We start from the raw sequence: 19,075 nt of genomic DNA, 5'->3' as shown, positions 1-19,075 counted from the left end.
ATTGCAGAAACTAACCAGTACCTACACCTACGGTTCCCAAACTTTTCTGGTTGTGACCCTATATACAGTCTTGACCTGGCCTGGTAATCCTAAATGTGTTGACATGTATATAGTATTTGCATCAAATATTTTTTATGTTATACTTTCAGATATCTATGATTTTATCCTCCGTCTCTTTGCTGTTTGCTCGGCTGACAAGTTTTATACATGAACGCCACTTGTATGATGTGCCGTATTGTATGTGTATGGGTGCTTTATACAATGCTAATTTTGTTAGTGTGCATTCAGGAGAATCTTCATGCTGTCCTACTGAAATAATTCAGTTACATTACTGACAAAATGTAAATTTGACCTCACTATAATTTAAAAAATCAGCTTTTATATCATGGCAGTTATAATTATGGCTTTTTCCCCGAGACCCTCCAGTGACCCTCAGAAACGCTCGTGCGACCTTCATTTGGGTCGTAACCATGGGTTTGGGAACCACTCACCTACACTTTCATCACTTTCACTAGTACTAACCCTCGAAATGATCTTCCTTTTCTACTTTTTCATCCTCCCTAGACCTACTTCAGGAACAGAATTAGTATTTTCAAATTGGTAACATCCCATTTTGTCTTTTTTTAGGAGCCATATACTCTTTTCCTTTGACAAGTTAAGCTAACTCACTCCCACCACCCTCCCTCATAAAAGATTGTTAAGCAGTAGGATGTTATTCCATATCAGTAGCAAGGTTGTGATCTCTTTTCGAGTTACAAGGTTTTTGTGAATATTTACTGAGTGAATATTTAGTGAACTAATTTAACTGGGTTCAGTTTATTCCTCTTACTAGAAAAGAAAGTATTTCTATTTATTTCTTAACCCTTTCCTTGCGCGCGGGACGGGACGTGACTATCCCCTCAGGTGCAGTCAGGCAGCCCATTGGGGGGTCTCTTATAACCTCTGTATCTCAAAAACTATTCATCACAGCTAAAAACCAAAAACACCATTGGAAAGAGGAGGTCCAGATCTATAGGAGTCGGTTATGTATGCCTCTCTTGCGAACGTACATGCACGTTCAGGGAGTGTTGAATGTTAACACTTATGTCGGTGCGTGCAGGATGATCAGCCATATTGAGGGAACTGCGGACATCTCTCCTTCAGATTCTGGCAAGGGAGTATTGCCAACTGCAATATTTACAACTATTTGGTCAAAGAATCAGTCAGGTGATAGGTGAAGCTATGCAAAAATGCCGCTATATTGGGCAAGAACATCCACCAGTTACTCGTCCATAGATTTGCTGCGCTGGGCTGATATGATTTTCCACCAAATTTAGTGAAGAACCCACTCAATTGGCAATCCTGTGTTGTGAGAATTAGTGTTGGAACACTCATACGTGGGAGATTTGAGTGCGGGTGGAGCTTGCAGCGAGCGTTTAGCACCACCAGCAAATACGCCTAACGCTTGCTGCGAGTGTTTAGCAATGAAAGGGTTAATTGTGAGAGTAGTGGAAATGAACACATAAGTGAGCAGGTTTTGATTCCTTTGATGCTGATGCTGAAAATGACTAAAAGGAAAATCTTCTTTGCAGGTGACAGACTGCTATCAAAGGCTTGAGTTCCTAGGTGATGCTGTTTTGGACTACCTGGTAACAGGAATGATATTCACATCTGACAAGAGTTACAACCCTGGGCAATTGACTGATCTCAGGTAAGATCCACTTTTTTTCCCCTTAGGAGAGCGAATAATAAAGTACAAAGTAAATTGGAGGGGGGGTAGTGGGTGAAGGAAGGGTTGGTGATGTCAGCTCTTTTCTTCCCTCACTCCACTTTCTTCTGTATTTTTGTTGTGTTTTGCAGGGTTCCTCCTCCTCCCAGCAACTGCTATAAATACAAATAATTTAAGATCTCTGAAATGCCTCAGGATCCATCCTCTGGTTCTATGCTTCCCTTTGGAGACTGATTGGAGGTAAAAGTCTCATGAGATAGCTCAATACGTCCACCCCTATCATGACTGACGACTGGCTAAAGAGATCGTGAGGAGGGGTTGACAGGTTTCACCTTGACCTACACTCTTACCCACTTTAGGCTTGAGCTGGGGTCCTATGGAGCGTATTGGCTATCAGTTTGCCTCTTGAATGCTAGAGACCCCTTATGTTCATTTCTGTGGCAGTGGTGACGCTTCCCATTCACGTAAACATACACTGGTCAATCAAGTGGAAGATTTGCCCACGGTGTCTTACACAGCCTGACACCATGAATCATATTTTCTTCCGGCCCTTGACCGTGATGGCACCACACTTAACCCTCTTGTGCACGATGACGCGTTTCGCGTCATAAAGGGTAAAAGGTCCTGGCGCACGATGACGTGAAACACGTCATAAAAGTTTGAAAAATTGCTTAAAAATTACGTTTTTGGTGAAAGTGCATCAAATTTGGGAGCGTCATTTGTTGGGATAAGTTTCTTAATGGTAACATATGGCAACCTTTCCAAGGAGCGTAGATGAGGGGCATCAACTCTAGATTATTTCGAAAAAAATAGTTTTCTTGATGTAATTCAGGAACTAATAGGCGTAGGAGGATTTTGTAGATATGTACCATAAGAATCCTCACTAAATTCCGCTTCGAAACATATTCAGCTTAAAAAGTTGTCCCACAAAATTTTGAGCTAGTGAGTGGGGAAGAGTTGATACTTAGGATTTATTGTCTACAGTACTCTATACGGAGACTTGAAATGAGTGTGTATTGTTTATTTTCCGCTATTTTCATTTGCGCATGTTCTAGTACAAGTCTTTATGAAGCCATTGATACCACATTTATTAGGGTACGATATATCTGTGAGGGTAAAATACATCTGGGAATGTAGAGTATCGCGGCGGCAAAAAAAGGCCGGTCGGGCCTGAGAAATGCATGGTGAGTGGAACAGAAATTTATTGGAAACTTACGGTGTGCGAGAGGGTTAATATGAAGGCCCTCTTTAATGACCCCACACTGACTGATGGTTTGGTGAACTAGCATCCAACAATGACTATCCTCTCTTTATCATTCAGAGGGGGAATACAGTAAAACCTCACCATTTGCGCACTCACCATTTGCGCCCTTGCCATTTGCGCGGCCTTAATTTGTGGCCATCATCCCACCATTTGCGCAGGTGGTCTTGCCATTTGTGCACCTCGTTGCTATGGTAACGGCGTCTCACTGGCAGCAAAATGGCGTCCACTGATCTTCTGAGGATGTTTACTAGCTGTTTTGGCAGCAAAATGGCATCCTTTGATCTTCTGAGGACATTTACTAGCTGTTCTGGCAGCAAAATGGCGTCCGCTGATCTTCTAAGGATGTTTACTAGCTGCTCTGGCAGCAAAATGGCATCTGCCCATATTGAGGGTGTTTGCTAGCTGTTCTGGCAGCAAAATGGCGTCCGCTTATCTTGAGGACGTTTACTAGCTGTTTTGGCAGCAAAATGGCGTCCGCTGATCTGAGGATGTTTATTAGCTATTCTGGCAGCAAAATAGCATTTGCTGATCTTCTGAGGACGTTTACTAGCTGTTCTGGCAACAAAATGGCATCTGCTGTCGAGCTACAGCTGTCTACCACCCGTGCGCCCTCTGCCGCCAGTGAAGAATACTTCCAACGTACACAACATGTTGTTTCCCGCCATAACCCGATCGCCTCATCTCGTCTCATGGTGACTGCGGTTATTCGATGTTTTCTGCCTCACCTTTGCACCACCATCATGCTGCATGCAGTGTCATCGAAGCCTAAACCCCGGAAGAACCCGATGATAAACATAGCACAGGTGGAAGTGATTAAGGTGGACAGTGGAAGAAAAAAGTGAGAGATTGGCCGTGAGTATGACGTGTTTCCTGCCAGCATACATATTTTTTTTTCTTTTTTCTTTTTGCTGGTGGGGGGGGGGCCGTGACCGCCCATACGTATTACCACATGTCCAAGTTGGAAACCCTTGGCTACCCTACAAACCATGAAAGTAAAGGGAGAAGTTGGTGTCAGATATAGATGGCAGCGGACCCTCGATGTACAAATGTGGTATCGGCTATAGCCGACAGCAGGGCTGTAAGGGTTAAGAGGTGTATGTAATAAAAGTTACAGAGCTTTCCTTTATTTCAGATCATACTACGTAAAAAATGAAACTTTGGCCCAAGTTTCTGCCAAATATAAGTTGCATCACCATTTGCTACACCTGGCTCCCAAGCTTCAGGCCTCTATTGATAAGTACTTAAGCCTATTTCAAGCTGGACTTGGTAAAGAGGAGGAACTTTTTACTGAAGATGATGTAGAGGATGGCATGGATGATCTGACAGTGAGTTGAGTCTTTCTTGTCTTTTATACATATGTTGGATCCACTTTGGAAGGGTATTTATAATGTTGCCAACTCAGGTTGATACTTTAATTTACATATTAATTCATTAATTTTTGTGATACTGAAAACTTTTCCTACATGACAAACCTTGCCAATTGCATGCTGTACTGAACAATGACTGGTTGTGTGTGCAGGATGTTGATGTGCCCAAGGCTCTGGGAGACCTGGTGGAGGCTCTTATTGGAGCGGTTTACTTGGACAGCGGCAGATCCCTTCAGGTCAGTTTGGTGGAGTGCCATCCACTGCAAACTCTGATGTTATCTAACGTGCTATTGTGGTGAAATAAGTACTGTACCTTTTTCTTTCTTTACCATCTGGCAAATTTGGCAAATTGAAGATTTATTTTATATTTGTCAAGATATTATAATCATCACTAACTAGGTTTTAGATGTGCAAGATAATTAAGTTTTTCACACCAGTCACTTTTTTGTTAAGTCCCTTAGTTATATGGATTTCTCAGCATATTCATAATAGTGTTTAACACAATCAACCACCACCACCCACACACACTAACAAGCATGCACACACACATGACTTCCATAGAAATTGAGAAAATTAAGAGATAAAAATATCTTGAGGGAAGAGACATGAGAACCGTTACGAAAGACAGCTTCCACGTGGAAGAGTGACGAGTGCCTCAGGAGGAAATAAGAGCATTAAGAAAACACCAGTGGAAAAGGACCTGGGAGTAACTGTATCGGATAATTTGTCACCAGAGAAACACATAAACAGAATTGTAGGTGAGACATACAAGCTGGTGAGAAATATAAAAATTGCTTTCCAATATCTGGTTGAGGAAAGGATGAAAAAATTATTGTAACCATGATATGTCCAAGGTTGGAATACGCAGCAATAGTTTGGTCACCTTGTACAAAGACAATTATAAGGAAAGTAGAGAGGATTCATAGGGCAGCAACAAAGCTGGTTCCAGGACTAAGTGATATAACATATGAAGAGAGATTGAAGCAGCTGAACCTACTGACACTGGAACAGAGGAGGGAGAGGGGAGATCTGATTGTGGTATATAGGGTGCTCAGTGGGATGGAAAAAGTGGACAAAGAAGATCTAATAAAGTGGGATACAAGAGGTCGTGGAAGTAAGATGGAAAAGGAAGCCTGTAGAAGAGATATAAAGAAGAATAGTTTTCCACAAAGAGTAGTGGATACCTGGAACGGCCTGGAAAAAGATGTGGTTCATGCAAAGACGATTCATAATTTTAAGGCCAAGTTGTATTATAGTAGATATAGAGACGGGACAGTATGAACGTAGCTCCTCTCCCGCATACCACAACTAGGTAAATACACACACACAGACACACACACAGATTGCTGGAAGTGAACTTGACAACTTTGGAAGAAAGAAGAGTAAGAGCTCTAGTAATTAAGAAAGAAGAGTTAAGAGCTCTAGTAATTAAGAAAGAAGAGTAAGAGCTCTAGTAATTAAGAAAGAAGAGTAAGAGCTCTAGTAATTAAGAAAGAAGAGTTAAGAGCTCTAGTAATTACCATATATAAATTAATGAATAGTCTTGAAGAGACAGATAGATAGGATCTACTATTGCCAAGAGAGCAAGGAGCAAGACAACTAAGAAGACACAGTATGAAGTTAATGAAAGGAAGGTGCTTAGATAATGTCAAGAAATTTAGTTGTCCACATAGAGCAGTAGATGTGTGGCATAGATTAGGGTAAGATGTTGTGCTGGCAAAGAGTGTCAAACAGTTTAAGGAAAGTGGATAATTTTAGATATGGAGATGGGACCACTCCTGTAGTTTAGGCCCTGTATACTACAACTAGGTCAGTATGCACACACACAAACACACACACACACACACACACACACACATGACTGAGCTGGTAAACAAGAGCTTCCAGCAAGTTTTTACAAAAGAATCACAAGTCAATGAACCACAAGATGACAAAATAAATGTTTATATGGATGAGGTCATGGTACTAACTAAAGAGGAGATATATAAAATAATGGAGGAACTGGAAGAGAGGAAAGCAGTAGGACCAGATGGAGTCTCAGGTTTTATATTGAAAGCATGCAGAAATCAGCTGATTGGACCGATATATGATGTAAAATGCTCAATAGCAACTGGTAAACTACCAAAAGAATGACAGAGGGCTGAAGTGGTCCCTATATATAAAAGTGGAAAAAAGAAAGAACCCCTAAACCACAGACCAGTATCATTAACCAGTGTACAGTCGAGTCGCGTATGGCGCGGTTAATTGGTTCTGAGCAACGGCCGCATCATGGGAATAACTAAACCTATGGAGAAAATACTATTTGGTTCTGGCCTTTGCCATTCCCCCCCCCCTCATTCTAGCCCAAGTGCACCAGTAGGCATTACCTGCCTTTTGATGTTGTTCAGTCCGACCCCACGCTCACCACCTTATCCACTCGGCCACCGCCAACACCCACTTTTTCACTACGTATGGGGAAAATACAATTTGGTCCTTGCCAGCTGCCATTTTATCCCACCTGTGCCCGTGGATTTCCCAGCAGGCTTGCAAGCCATTGTGCAGCACGTGTGTGGTAAGCGAGCCGACTCCTTGCCATGCAGGGGCCGTGGTGTTAACTAGACGTGTACTTGTCAGGTCAGGACCGCCATGCCGCCACCACATTCCGCCCAAAAACCGCTCAATCCTGCCCAGCCATTTACTTTCCCTGCCAACCTGATATCGACAAAAAGTATTATTTGGCACGCATATTAATGCGATAATTAGTGGTGACCAACCACTTTCAAAGATTCTCTCTCTCTCTCTCTCTCTCTCTCTCTCTCTCTCTCTCTCTCTCTCTCTCTCTCTCTCTCTCTCTCTCTCTCTCTCTCTCTCTCTCTCTCTCTCTCTCTCTCTCTCTCTCTCTCTCTCTCTCTCTCTCTCTCTCTCTCTCTCTCTATCTCTCTCTCTCTCTCTCTCTCTCTCTCTCTCTCTCTCTCTCTCTCTCTCTCTCTCTCTCTCTCTCTCTCTCTCTCTCTCTCTCTCTCTCTCTCTCTCTCTCTCTCTCTCTCTCTCTCTCTCGTTAGTTTCTTTGTACACTGTGTCTGATTTCTTCCCTTTCGGACTGGGGAGTGAGAAAGACAAAAGAAAGGAAAGGCCCTGGGAACACCAATTTAGATTTCTAAAAGCCAGTTTGCCAGCAGGCTGATCTGGATCTGGACGATAATGCGCAGGGCACCCGTACAGTTGTATAACACGCATATTTGTGTTGGCTGTTGGGGGGACGGGGGAGCCGAGTGTGCAGAAACAGCCTGCTGTAGCTTTTAGTAGGCTAGTTAGCCAAATCGCTTTCTTTTTTGCCTGCCAGAATAGACAGTTGGGCCAAGTCCATTTTACATGAAAAAAGGAGCAAAGGAGGGGGAAAAGATTGACGGGAAGAGATGTGGAGCGGTCGGGGAGTGCATGACTGTGACTTGGAATTTGAGTGAGGGCCACAGCAACTGACAGTGAACGTTCTTCTTGTCTACATCTATAAATTTTGGCTATATAATCATTCTGATCGTGAGGATAATTTGTAACTACTGAATACAAAAATGTGCAGGGAGAGAGAGAGAGAGACGGGATAAAAATCCTTCCAAAAAACAACCCAACCGCCACCATGAGATTTTCCCCCTCGGAAAAAAAATCCAACCTGGCAACTCTGCACTTGTTTGACCAGGGGAGACCACGAACCGCGTCATAGATGGTTTTACCCGCGTGATCTGAAAATATGGTTCTGAAACCATACTGCGTCATAGGAAATTGCGCCTTATGAATCCGCGTCAGATGCGACTTGACTGTAGTTTGTAAAATATGTGAGAAAGTGATAAAGGAACAATGGACAAAATTTCTAGAAGAATATCATTTAATTACAGAAAATCAGTATGGCTTTAGGAAAGGGTGCTCATGTGTAACAAACTTACTGAGCTTTTACTCAAGAGTGACAGAAATAATACATGAGAGGGACGGATGGGTAGATTGCGTGTACTTGGACCTGAAGAAGGCTTTTGATAAAGTTTCACTCACAAGATTACTATGGAAGCTGGAAAATAAAGGAGGTTTGAAAGGGAAAATGAAGAACTGGATGGAACGTTACTTATGGGGAAGAGAGATGAGAACAGTGGTAAAGGACATGAAATCGGAATGGAGAATTGTAAATAGTGGAGTGCTTCAAGGATTGGTATTGGCACCAATACTTTTCATGGTATATATAAATGATATGCCAGAGAAAGTAAGCAGTTATATGAGCCTGTTTGCAGACGATGCAAAACTGGTGATACATATAAGAAACGGTTAAGACTGTGAAATTCTGCAAGAGGATCTGAATAAGATTTGGGAATGGAGTATGAAATGGGAGGTGGAGTTCAATGGGAAGAAATGTCTTGTAATGGAAATGGGAAAGAGTGAAGGGAGACCAAAATGGACATATAGAATGGGAGATGGAGAAATATTAAAAATAGTTCAAGAAGAGAGAGATCTGGGAGTGACAATACAGGATAATCAACAGCCTGAGAGTCATGTTAATAGGATATTCGGTGATATGTACAGAATGGTAAGAAATATAGGATTAGCATTCCACTACATGGATAAGAATATGATGAAAAAGATAACCACTATGATTAGACCAAAATTGGAATATGCGGAATCGGTGTGGTCTCCCCATAAGAAGAAACGCATAATAAATCTAGAAAAAATACAAAGGATGGCAACAGAAATGGTTCCAGAACTGGAGGGATTCTCATATGAAGAAAGGTTAAAGGAAATGGATCTACCAACACTGGAACAAAGAAGAGAAAGGGGGAACCTAATACAAATTTATAAACTATTGATTAAAATGGAGGAAGCAGACAATGACGAGTTACTGCTAAGAGGAGTAAATGTCAGCAACACACAAGGGCACAGTAAAAAGTTGAGGAAAGGAAGATGCCTGAGAGACATAAAGAAATATAGCTTCCTGCAAAGAAACATAGAGGTTTGGAACAGACCAAGTGAGGATGTAGTATCAGTGAAGAGTATGCAAAACTTTAAGGAAAAGCTGGACAAATACAGATATGGAGACGGGACCACACAAGCGTAAGCCCAGGCCCTGTAAAACTACAACTAGGTAAACACACACACACACACACACACACACACACACACACACACACACACACACACACACACACACACACACCTGTATATATGTGAGCCTAGTTTTAGAAAATACAGATAGGTATAATATCTTTTCTCTAGGATGCTGTTGCTCACGATGATAAGACCCCTGTACTGATTTTTTTTTTCTTCTGAACAGCAAGCATGGGCTGTGGTGACCCTCCTTATGGATGATATAATAAAAGAAACGCTAACTGACATTCCTATGAACTGTATTCGGAAGCTGTATGAGAAGGTACCCAGTGGAGTCCAGTTCGTCAAGTTACCCATGGAGGAGGAGGAGGATGCCATGGCAAAATATGAAGTTAGGGTAAGTTTGAATCTGCATTTTCTCTGACTAACAACACGGTACTACCATACTTTATCCTAGGAGGCGCGGAATATAAGCCTGTCCCATGAATGGAAACATTAAATTTTGTGGAACTCTGTGATGAATGGAAATAATACAGGTGGTCGTTGACTTATGACCTCGATTGGTTATGACCGACAGGTAGTAAGTTGATCTGGGTGTAAGCTGGCCTATGTTATAATTACCTTACATATATTATGCTGTATAAGGATATTATAATCATCGAAGTCATATTTTATCAACATTTTCTTTGTTAATTATTGTTATAACCATCGTATCACCACTAGTCTTAGTACTGTTATCTTTCTACACCATGTTGTTTAATCACCATCATTTTTGTGTTGAGACCAATGGCCTTTCTTTCCTTCTTGGCAGAATTAGGAGTAGAAAAAGACAGTTTCCTCTTGGTAGACATCTTTGGGGGGGGGGTGAGGAAACATTTCAAAGACAAAAGACAAAAACAGACTCGAGGAAGTGTGCCATGGCTGTTTCTAACTGAGCTGCAGAATGCGAGCGGCTCCAGCTCCCTGCAGCACCAGGAGCTGCCAGGACCCGAATTTACAAAAAAATTTAAACTTTACTTAACCCGTAAAGCGTCAGAGAAGTAAGAGATACGTCAGCCGCTCTCAGACATTAGAGCGTCGGAGACATATGAGATACGTCGCCCTCCTCCCATCCTTTTCCTGATAAATTACGTCCTCAAAACATCTTCATACACTGCTCTTATACATTACACGCACTGTATATGCTACCTCCTCGACCCTGCTAACATGAATATCGTCTTTTTTTTTTTCCTTTTATTAGTTTTCCGTTTGTAGCATTTTCTGCTGCATTCTTTTTGTGGTAGCTTCCTTATGGCGCTTTGACCCCGCTAATATGAACACGGTCTAATTTCCATTACTTACTCTCCCCATTTCTAGTGTTTTTTGGTGCGTGTTGTGACGTGGTTGTGAAACCTTGTACGATATGAATTATGATATGCCTTTCGTTTTGTCTTATGGAAAACAAATACATATTATTCGAAAAATATTCGCACTCTGAAAGGCAACACTCAACGGAGTATCTGGTGGCTGCCATTGATTTGATTTTTAGACACAACTAGGTAAATACTGTAGCAGAGTTAGGCCTGGGTTTTCAGGGCTATAGCCCCGAATGTTTTATGAATAGCCCCGGATTTCAGAGCTTTATTTATTTATTTTTTATTTTTTATTTTTTTAGAATAGCCCCAGCCAGGCCAATACAAAATGTTAATTCTTGTTAAGCTGTTAGTAAAAAAAATAAGATTTCACAGGACATTGTCCGTTGCTGGGTAGATTTGTCTGGTGTGACACTGGCTTTAGAAATGTCAAAACCCTAAAATAACAATAAACACATGCAGTGCTTGCGTGCAGACAGCCCCGGCCGCGTGCCGGGCCCGAACGGCTGACAGGCGACTGATGACAGCGATGGCGATGATGAGCGTCGGCCACCTGAACGCCATCCCCATCAGGGCCCACACGTGTGTGGCTGTGTTTATTATGGGTTTGGCCTTCTTATCCTCCACATGTTGCACGGGACCCCTTTCCTTTCTTCCATCTCTTCTTTTTGAAAAAGAAGAGATAGAAGAAAAAAAAGTCCTGCACAACATGTGGAAAACAAGAATTAGCAAATTGAGGAGCCCAGGCCCACAATAAACACAGCCACACACACACACACACACACGGGCCCCAATGAAAACGGTGCCGATGCAGGGGCCACGTCGCTGACACCCATCATCAGCCGCCCGTCAACTGCTCAAGCCTGGCATGTGGCTGCGGCCGCTCGCACACATGTGCCTGGCCGCCCGGATCATAAAAAAAAAAATTGTTTTGAGTTGGAAGGGAGGCTGGGTAGATTTGTCTGGTGTGCAACGTCAAAACCGTATTTTCAAGCAACCCTTCCCCCTTTTAATCCGTTAAATTGAGGGCCAAGTGTATGTATAAAACATGTAAAATGATTTTTATATAAATATTTATTTTGAGATATGGGATGCATTAATGGGATTAACATTAATTTCAACGGGGAAATTCGTTTAGGTTTATGAGTGTTTTGGTGTGCGAGGAAAATTCTGGAACAAATTAAACTCGTAAACCAAGGTATGACTGTACTTGTAGTGAAACATGTTTAATTGCTCAGAAGTGTCTGACATCCATATGTTGACTTATTTAAGCTTAACTTTTAAAGTATTCACAGCATGTTTTAACAATCATTCCAGCAATTTAATGTTTCCCTTGATTTCAACAGATAAAGGGCTTCCCTCCATTCGTTGTGTGTGGCAAGAATTATAAAGTAGCAAAGACTGCAGCTGCAAAAAGAGGACTTTGGATGCTTAAGAAGAAAGAAAAGGAACTGAATACTGAAGGAGAAAGAAAAGGATGAGGCACTTCAGCTGTTTCACAATGATTATGTATGAAGTCATTCTTTGGTTTTAAGTAACAATAACATTTGTTTAACCTAAGGGCTAAGAATGCAGGCCTATATTACGTTGCCTGTTGTAGGAGGTGATTTAAAGGGATGTAGGTTTTACCTCACTTTTATTTATTTATTTATTTATTTATTTTTTTTTACAACAGGAGACAGCTCAAGGACACACAAAAAAAGGAAACAATAATAAAAAAAAAGCCCGCTTCTCGCTGCTCCTAAAAAAGAATCAAAAGAGGTGGCCGACAGAGAGGTCAATTTCGGGAGGTGAGGTGTCCTGATACCCTTCTCTTGAAAGAGTTCAAGTCGTAGGCGGGAGGAAATACAGATGAAGGAAGATTGTTCCAGAGTTTACCAGCGTGAGGGATGAAAGAGTGAAGATGCTGGTTAACTCTTGCATAAGGGGTTTGGACAGTACAGGTAACTCTCGATTTACGCGAGTATTGTCTCCTTGAAGAGGTCGCGTAAATCAAAAACAATGTAAATAAAACAAGAGGTAGGGCTGTACCTTTATTGCCTACTGTATCACTCTGACTCCTCTCCCTCTCATGGTTCCTCCTCTGGCTGCCCTTCCCCTCGTGGTAGTATAGCAGCAAGGGTGTTGTTGTTGTTGAGTAGCGTGGGTACTGTATTGTTGTTCAAGTAGCATGCGGGAAGAACTGAGCTCAGCCGTGTGGCCGCGGCGCCGTGTGACTCCAGTTGCGTGAGACATCTGGTGGCCACTCCATAAAATATCGCGTATAAGTGAAAAAAAATGTGTAAATTAAACATTTATTTGGATTTTGGACCCTGCGTTACTTAAAAAACGTGTAAACCAAACTTGCGTAAATCGAGAGTTACCTTTATAGGGATGAGCATGAGTAGAAAGTCGTGTGCAGCGGGGTCACGGGAGGGGGGGAGGCATGCAGTTAGCAAATTCAGAAGAGCAGTCAGCGTGGAAATATCGATAGAAGATGAGAGGCAACATCGCGACGGAATTCAAGAGGTAGAAGACTATCAGTAGGAGGAGGAGAGCTGATGAGACGAAGAGCCTTAGACTCCACTCTGTCCAGAAGAGCTGTGTGAGTGGAGCCCCCCACACGTGAGATGCATACTCCATACGAGGGCGGACAAGGCCCCTGTATATGGATAGCAACTGTGCGGGGGAGAAGAACTGGCAGAGATGATACAGAACGCCCAACCTCGAGGAAGCTGATTTAGCGAGAGAGTAGATGTGAAGTTTTCAGTTGAGATTTTGAGTTAAGGATAGACCGAGGATGTTTAGTGTTGAAGCTGGTGATAGCTGAGTGTTGTCGAAGAATAGGGGATAGGTGTTTGGAAGATTGTGTCGAGGTGATGGGTGGAGAAATTGAGTTTTTGAGGCATTGAAGGACAGAAGGTTCCTTCTCCCCCAATCGGAAATGATAGCAAGGTCTAAGGTTAAGCGTTCTGCAGCCTCCAGTCTGGAGTCGTGTACTTCCTGTTGTGATGGTCTTCTATTGAAAGAAGTTGAATAATGCAGAGTGGAGTTGTCGGCGTATGAGTGGACAGGACAGTTTGTTATGGAAAGAAGATCATTGATGAATAACAGGAAGAGAGTGGGTGATAGGACAGAGCCCTGTGGAACACCACTGTTGATAGGTTTAGGGGAAGAACAGTGACCGTCTACCACCGCAGAGATAGAACGCCCGGAAAGGAAACTGAAGATAAAAGAACAGAGAGAGGGATAGAATCCGAAAGAGGGCAGTTTAGAAAGCAAAGACTTGTGCCAGACTCTCTCGAAGGCTTTCGATATGTCTAGCACAACAGAGAAAGTTTCACCGAAACGGCAAAGAGAGGATGACCAAGAGTCAGTTAAGAGAGCAAGAAGATCGCCAGTAGAACGCCCCTTGCGGAACCCATACTGGCAATCAGATAGAAGGTTCGAAGTGGAAAGGTGCTTTTGAATCTTCTGGTTAAGGATTGATTCAAAAGCTTTAGATGTACATGAAAGTAAAGCTATAGGGCAGTAGTTTGAGGAATTGGAGCAGTCACCCTTCTTAGGCACAGGCTGTACAAAGGCATACTTCCAGCAGGAAGGAAAGGTAGATGTTGATAGGCAGAGACAAAAGAGTTTGACCAGGCAAGGTGTCAGCACGGAAGCACAGTTTTTAAGGACAATAGGAGGCACCCCATCAGGTCTATAAGCCTTCTGAGAGTTGAGGCCAGAGAGGGCATAGAAAACATCATTTTAATTGATGTCAGTAGCCTCAGAAACCTGTGTTTCGGTGAGGAAGAGAAGATGAGGTTTAGAGGAGGAGAGATGGTGTTCCACAATGAAAATTAGAGCGAAGACCACGAATGTTGCAGAAATTGATAAGGAGGAGGTTCGAGGAGTTATCAGGACACCTCTCAAGTTGGCAGCCAGAAGGGGAGTCCTCCCTGGGGGAATTTGTCCCCCCCCCCAGGCGGGGACTCCGAGGCAGTGTTATTTTTTCGCCATTTTGAATTTTGGGAAAAGGTGTGTGTTGTGTGAATGTAGTGTGGTGTAGAGAGAGGAACTGTCTTTAGAGAGCATGCTGAACTGCTCTCTGGTGTTGATGAGACGAAGGGAAATGGTTAGTAAGGACATGGGAAGGGTCTTTGGAGGGCTTCAGCACCCTCCTCGCTTCCCGTATATCCTCACCGGGAGTAGCTCACGCCCGTTCGGTAGGTGTCTTCCTACCTCCTCCTACTAAATGAACCTTTCCCTTCAAATGTTTTAGTTTTTAACACTTGCCTGAATCTTTTAAGGTAGTGCCAAACCCGCCTGATGGGCGAGCCTCCCATAACTCACTCTGCAAGTGGCTGACTGATTAAGGAATGGCTTTCCCATCTCGCTGGTCGCTGGTTCAATCCCCGGCGCCGATGAAACCCTTTTCTGGTCTGGATTAATTTCTCATGTATTTTGTGACATGCTGTGGTAATGTGAAGATATAGCAAAGTGGGAATTCGTGCAGTACAATAGCAAAGTAAATATCCTTGTTTTTATAATGAAAGATAGTTGTTCTTTTATTTTCTTCTGTAATCATTGAACAAAGACTTCTAGATGAGTAAGAAACCAGGTTTATATATATATATATATATATATATATATATATATATATATATATATATATATATATATATATATATATATATATATATATATATAAAATAGTATTTTTTATATCTGCTGGTTAAATGGAAATATTTAGAAGAAAAAACTACTTGTTTTAATATTAAGGATAGCTAATGTTTTTTGTTTTCATCTGACTACAGTAGAACCTCGTTTACCCGGCATCCAACACAACGACACCCTCAAAACAATGGCATGAGTTTGATCTGCCGTTGTTTTAACAGTGTTGTCATAAAGAAAATTTCAGTCCCGCTAGATTCACCCCCCAAAATCAGATCAGAGGCGCAAATCGCGAGATTTTAAGTACAAGTAACGCTCGATTTACGCGAGTATTGTGTCCTTGAAGAGGTGGCGTAAATCAAAAACTATGTAAATCAAACAAGAGGTAGGTTTGTACCTTTATTGCCTACTGTATCCCTCTCGTGGGTCCTCCTCTGGCTGCCCTTCCCCTCGTGGTGGCACAGCAGCGAGGGTGTTGTTGTTGTTGAGTAGCGTGGCAGTGTGGGTACTGTATTGTTGTTCAAGTGGTGCGCGGGAAGAACTAAGCTCAGCTGTGTGGCCGCGGCGCCGTGTGAGTCCAGTTGCGTGAGACATTGGTGGCCACTTCATAAAATATCGCGTATAAGTGGAAAAAAAACGTGTAAATAAAACATTTATTTGGATTTTGGACCCCGCGTTATTTAAAAAACGCGAAAACCAAACTCGCGTAAATCGAGAGTTATCTGTAATACAATAATAATACCCTCCAAAAATGTCTTAAATATTCATTTTTACTAAAATGCTAACTGTTAGATAGCAAATTTCCTTGCTAGAACGTTACCCAAAATTTCTAGATTTAGCGGGAAAATTGCTAAAATGGCAACACTGGTTGGTTATGCCAGGGCCACCAAAGCGGAGTTGGCAACTATGCGCCATTGAACATTGTCAGCTGTTCATCCTCCACTATCTATGAGTTATGGCAATTCTATGGGAGTATGTCTCAAAATAATGGCAAAACGGATTATCCGGCACGAGCTTCCCCCCGTTCGTACCAGATAAACGACGTTCTTCTGTACTTGATACAAAATTGCTGATTAGTTTGTAAAATAGTAGTAAATAGATACGATTATTTCAGGATATGTACAATAAACTCCTACTTTAACAGACTAATAGGGGGTAAAGTGTGTTTATGCAGAAAGTGTTGAATGTATTAAATACTGTACTTGCTGGTGTCGAAGGCGCACTGGTGCTGAAGAGGCGCCGAAGTGCTTGATTTTGGAAGAAAAAAATCTGATTTTTAGCTATCTTAATAAGATATTTTGTTGGTGGTTTTATTACTTGTACATGTCTACCATATACTAATGGACAAGCACCATATTGTGATATATGTACCATACAATACACAATAACCATTCTGTAACAACTCTAAAAGCTTTGTTTACCACTGGTTAGTCATTGTTTAGCAATCAGTGCCAGTGACCGATGGCCAATGGCATGTTGCTATTGAAAGAATGCACTAAAGCACCAAGTGAACCTACTGAACACAAGACGAACGAACACCAACTGAACCAAAGTGTGCCATTACAAATGAGACCCTGGGGTCGCTAACTCCCACACTAAGACCAAAAGCATCTAAACAGTAATATTGGCTGCCGTAAGTGGCCATCATGACAGAACACTGCTTATAGGCCTAGATTAGGCGTACAGATAATTCAACATTCGGCTTTGAAGATACATCCCCATTTTTTCTAAGTAATATTTCTAGAAAAAAGTGCGTCTATGACACTGGCAAATATGGTAATATTTGATCTATATCTTGAGTATAAATTCATTTTTCCATGGTGAACATTGTCACAGTACCTAGCCCAGTTTGCCGTCCCCACTTTGTTTACAAAAAGTAGGCCAGCCACTTATGTGCCTTATTGTCCTCATTGTTGGTTTGGATATAAATGGTCCTTATCCAGCTTCCATTCCCATATCCACAAACTCCCTAATTGCTAGTGATCGCTGGATACTTTAAATAGGACTCAGTACAGAGCTTCATGTCAGGTCAAGAAGACTTGAGATGCAAATATATTGTGTTCCATCTCAAGAGGCTGAATGACCTAGCATGTGCTCAAGAGTATGCAGTGACAGTCTCAAATTGGTTCAATGTGCTCAGCACCTTTGAGAACCCCGAAGAACTTTGGGATACCTTTAGATGTGAGACTTTGAGCTGCCAAGTGGTGCATTGGTGAGTGTAGTAGTGCTTGTCCAGTTTCTTCACCATGAATGTGGGAGTGAGGCAAGGCTGTGTCCTTGCCCCATCACTTTTCAACACTTGCTTGAACATTCAAGTTTGAAATTTCACACTTCCATATGATTTTAAAATGTACTAGAATATTACAACAACTAGACATGTTGAAGAATGATAATAAAGAAATATGATGCACATACTTTATACTCGTTACCCCCCTGAATGTTGCTTTCTCCGCCATATTTGTTTGCATCTCAAAGCAGTACCCTCGAGTCTCTAAGAAGGCCCAATTCTGGTAGGTCCCAGCAAATATTAAGGGTTTTAAATGTGAAGTATTGGGATTTCATACTGAACTGAATACATGCGAAACGTTAATAACGACATGATAGCGGGGAGGGCTACGAATGCCGGGCGAAAAATCTTCACCTGACACTCGTGGTTCAAACGCGTTTATTATTATTACTTTTTTTTTTAAATGCCTACCGAAATTGGGGGATGCGTCTTATCAGCCGTCAAATACGGTAAGTGTTTCTTGTAAACGCATTTTTGTTTCTCATTGTAAAAATAACTATATTAGAACATAATATGATTGAAAAAAATTAATCAACATCTATTTCTACTTGAAAGTAAGTATATGGTCCCTGCAAGTCAAGATCAAGACCAAGATTGCCTGTTGAACGACGAACGTAGCATCTCCGTGTGATTAGTTCCATCAGTAGTTCGGCGAAAGTTACCGCCTGCACACTGAGTAGTGAGTGAATCTACCAACCAACCCTTTTGTTTATCATTTGAGTCTCAGCTGCTTGGAGTAAGAGCACTGTAAGTCTTCAACCAACAGTAGAACACTTTGAACGCAAGAGGTGTTTTTTTTTTCTGATTGATTGATAGTTTATTGTTGCAGTTAAACAACAAGGGAGAAGGGAGGAACATGCCATCCCAATCCCCAGGCAGGACAGTGTGTGATTATACAACTATTAGTACATGTACTAAATATATCTTGCCAAATTATAGGTGCGTCTTATATAGCGGGAAATACGGTATTCTATATTTGTTGGGATGTTAACATTATTGAGTAATTACTTACCTTACCATTACCGATATTATTGACATTGCTCGTAAGTGCGAATGATGGGAAGTGAACTACATCAAAACTCAAGAACTAACTGTAATATGTTCACAGATTGATCACCAATTATGTTTTAACATTCTAATGAATTACCACTGGCTATCTTTCATGTAAAACAATAGGTTTTCCCATTCTAAAACAAATATCCCCATTAAATTTATTTTATACAGTTAGCCTTCTATTTAGAAAACCATGGTAAGCAAATTTTGGATTTATCGGACTGGACAGATATCAAGACAGTTGATTTTTACCACCAAATTTGCTTTTTTTTTTTTTAAGTTAGTTACTGCAGAAATGCAATGAGGGAGTTGTTGTTTTGGAATGCCATTTTTGTTGTGCTCAGC

At 41.7% G+C, this 19,075-nt stretch overlaps 1 protein-coding gene across 9 annotated transcripts in view; it reads left to right on the top strand.

The window, feature by feature from the left end:
- LOC127004091 (endoribonuclease Dicer-like) overlaps positions 1-17,800 on the top strand; it is a 109,055-nt gene extending 91,255 nt beyond the window's left edge. For 7 of the 9 annotated variants that reach the window (XM_050871436.1, XM_050871431.1, XM_050871433.1 and 4 more), the window contains 5 exons: positions 1,572-1,690; positions 4,105-4,297; positions 4,492-4,575; positions 9,627-9,797; positions 12,099-17,800. In XM_050871436.1, coding sequence (XP_050727393.1) covers positions 1,572-1,690; positions 4,105-4,297; positions 4,492-4,575; positions 9,627-9,797; positions 12,099-12,233 — 702 coding nt within the window. In that variant the 3' untranslated portion in view covers positions 12,234-17,800. The remainder of the gene's footprint in view (positions 1-1,571; positions 1,691-4,104; positions 4,298-4,491; positions 4,576-9,626; positions 9,798-12,098) is intronic. The other 2 variants (XM_050871429.1, XM_050871428.1) reach the window with 2 other exon arrangements.
- The last annotated feature ends 1,275 nt before the right edge of the window (positions 17,801-19,075 follow it).

This window comes from Eriocheir sinensis, chromosome 27 (genome assembly GCF_024679095.1).
Source record: "Eriocheir sinensis breed Jianghai 21 chromosome 27, ASM2467909v1, whole genome shotgun sequence".
Classification (NCBI taxonomy): domain Eukaryota; kingdom Metazoa; phylum Arthropoda; class Malacostraca; order Decapoda; family Varunidae; genus Eriocheir; species Eriocheir sinensis.
Note: the sequence above shows the minus strand (reverse complement) of the source record. Positions and strands in the feature narration are given on the sequence as shown.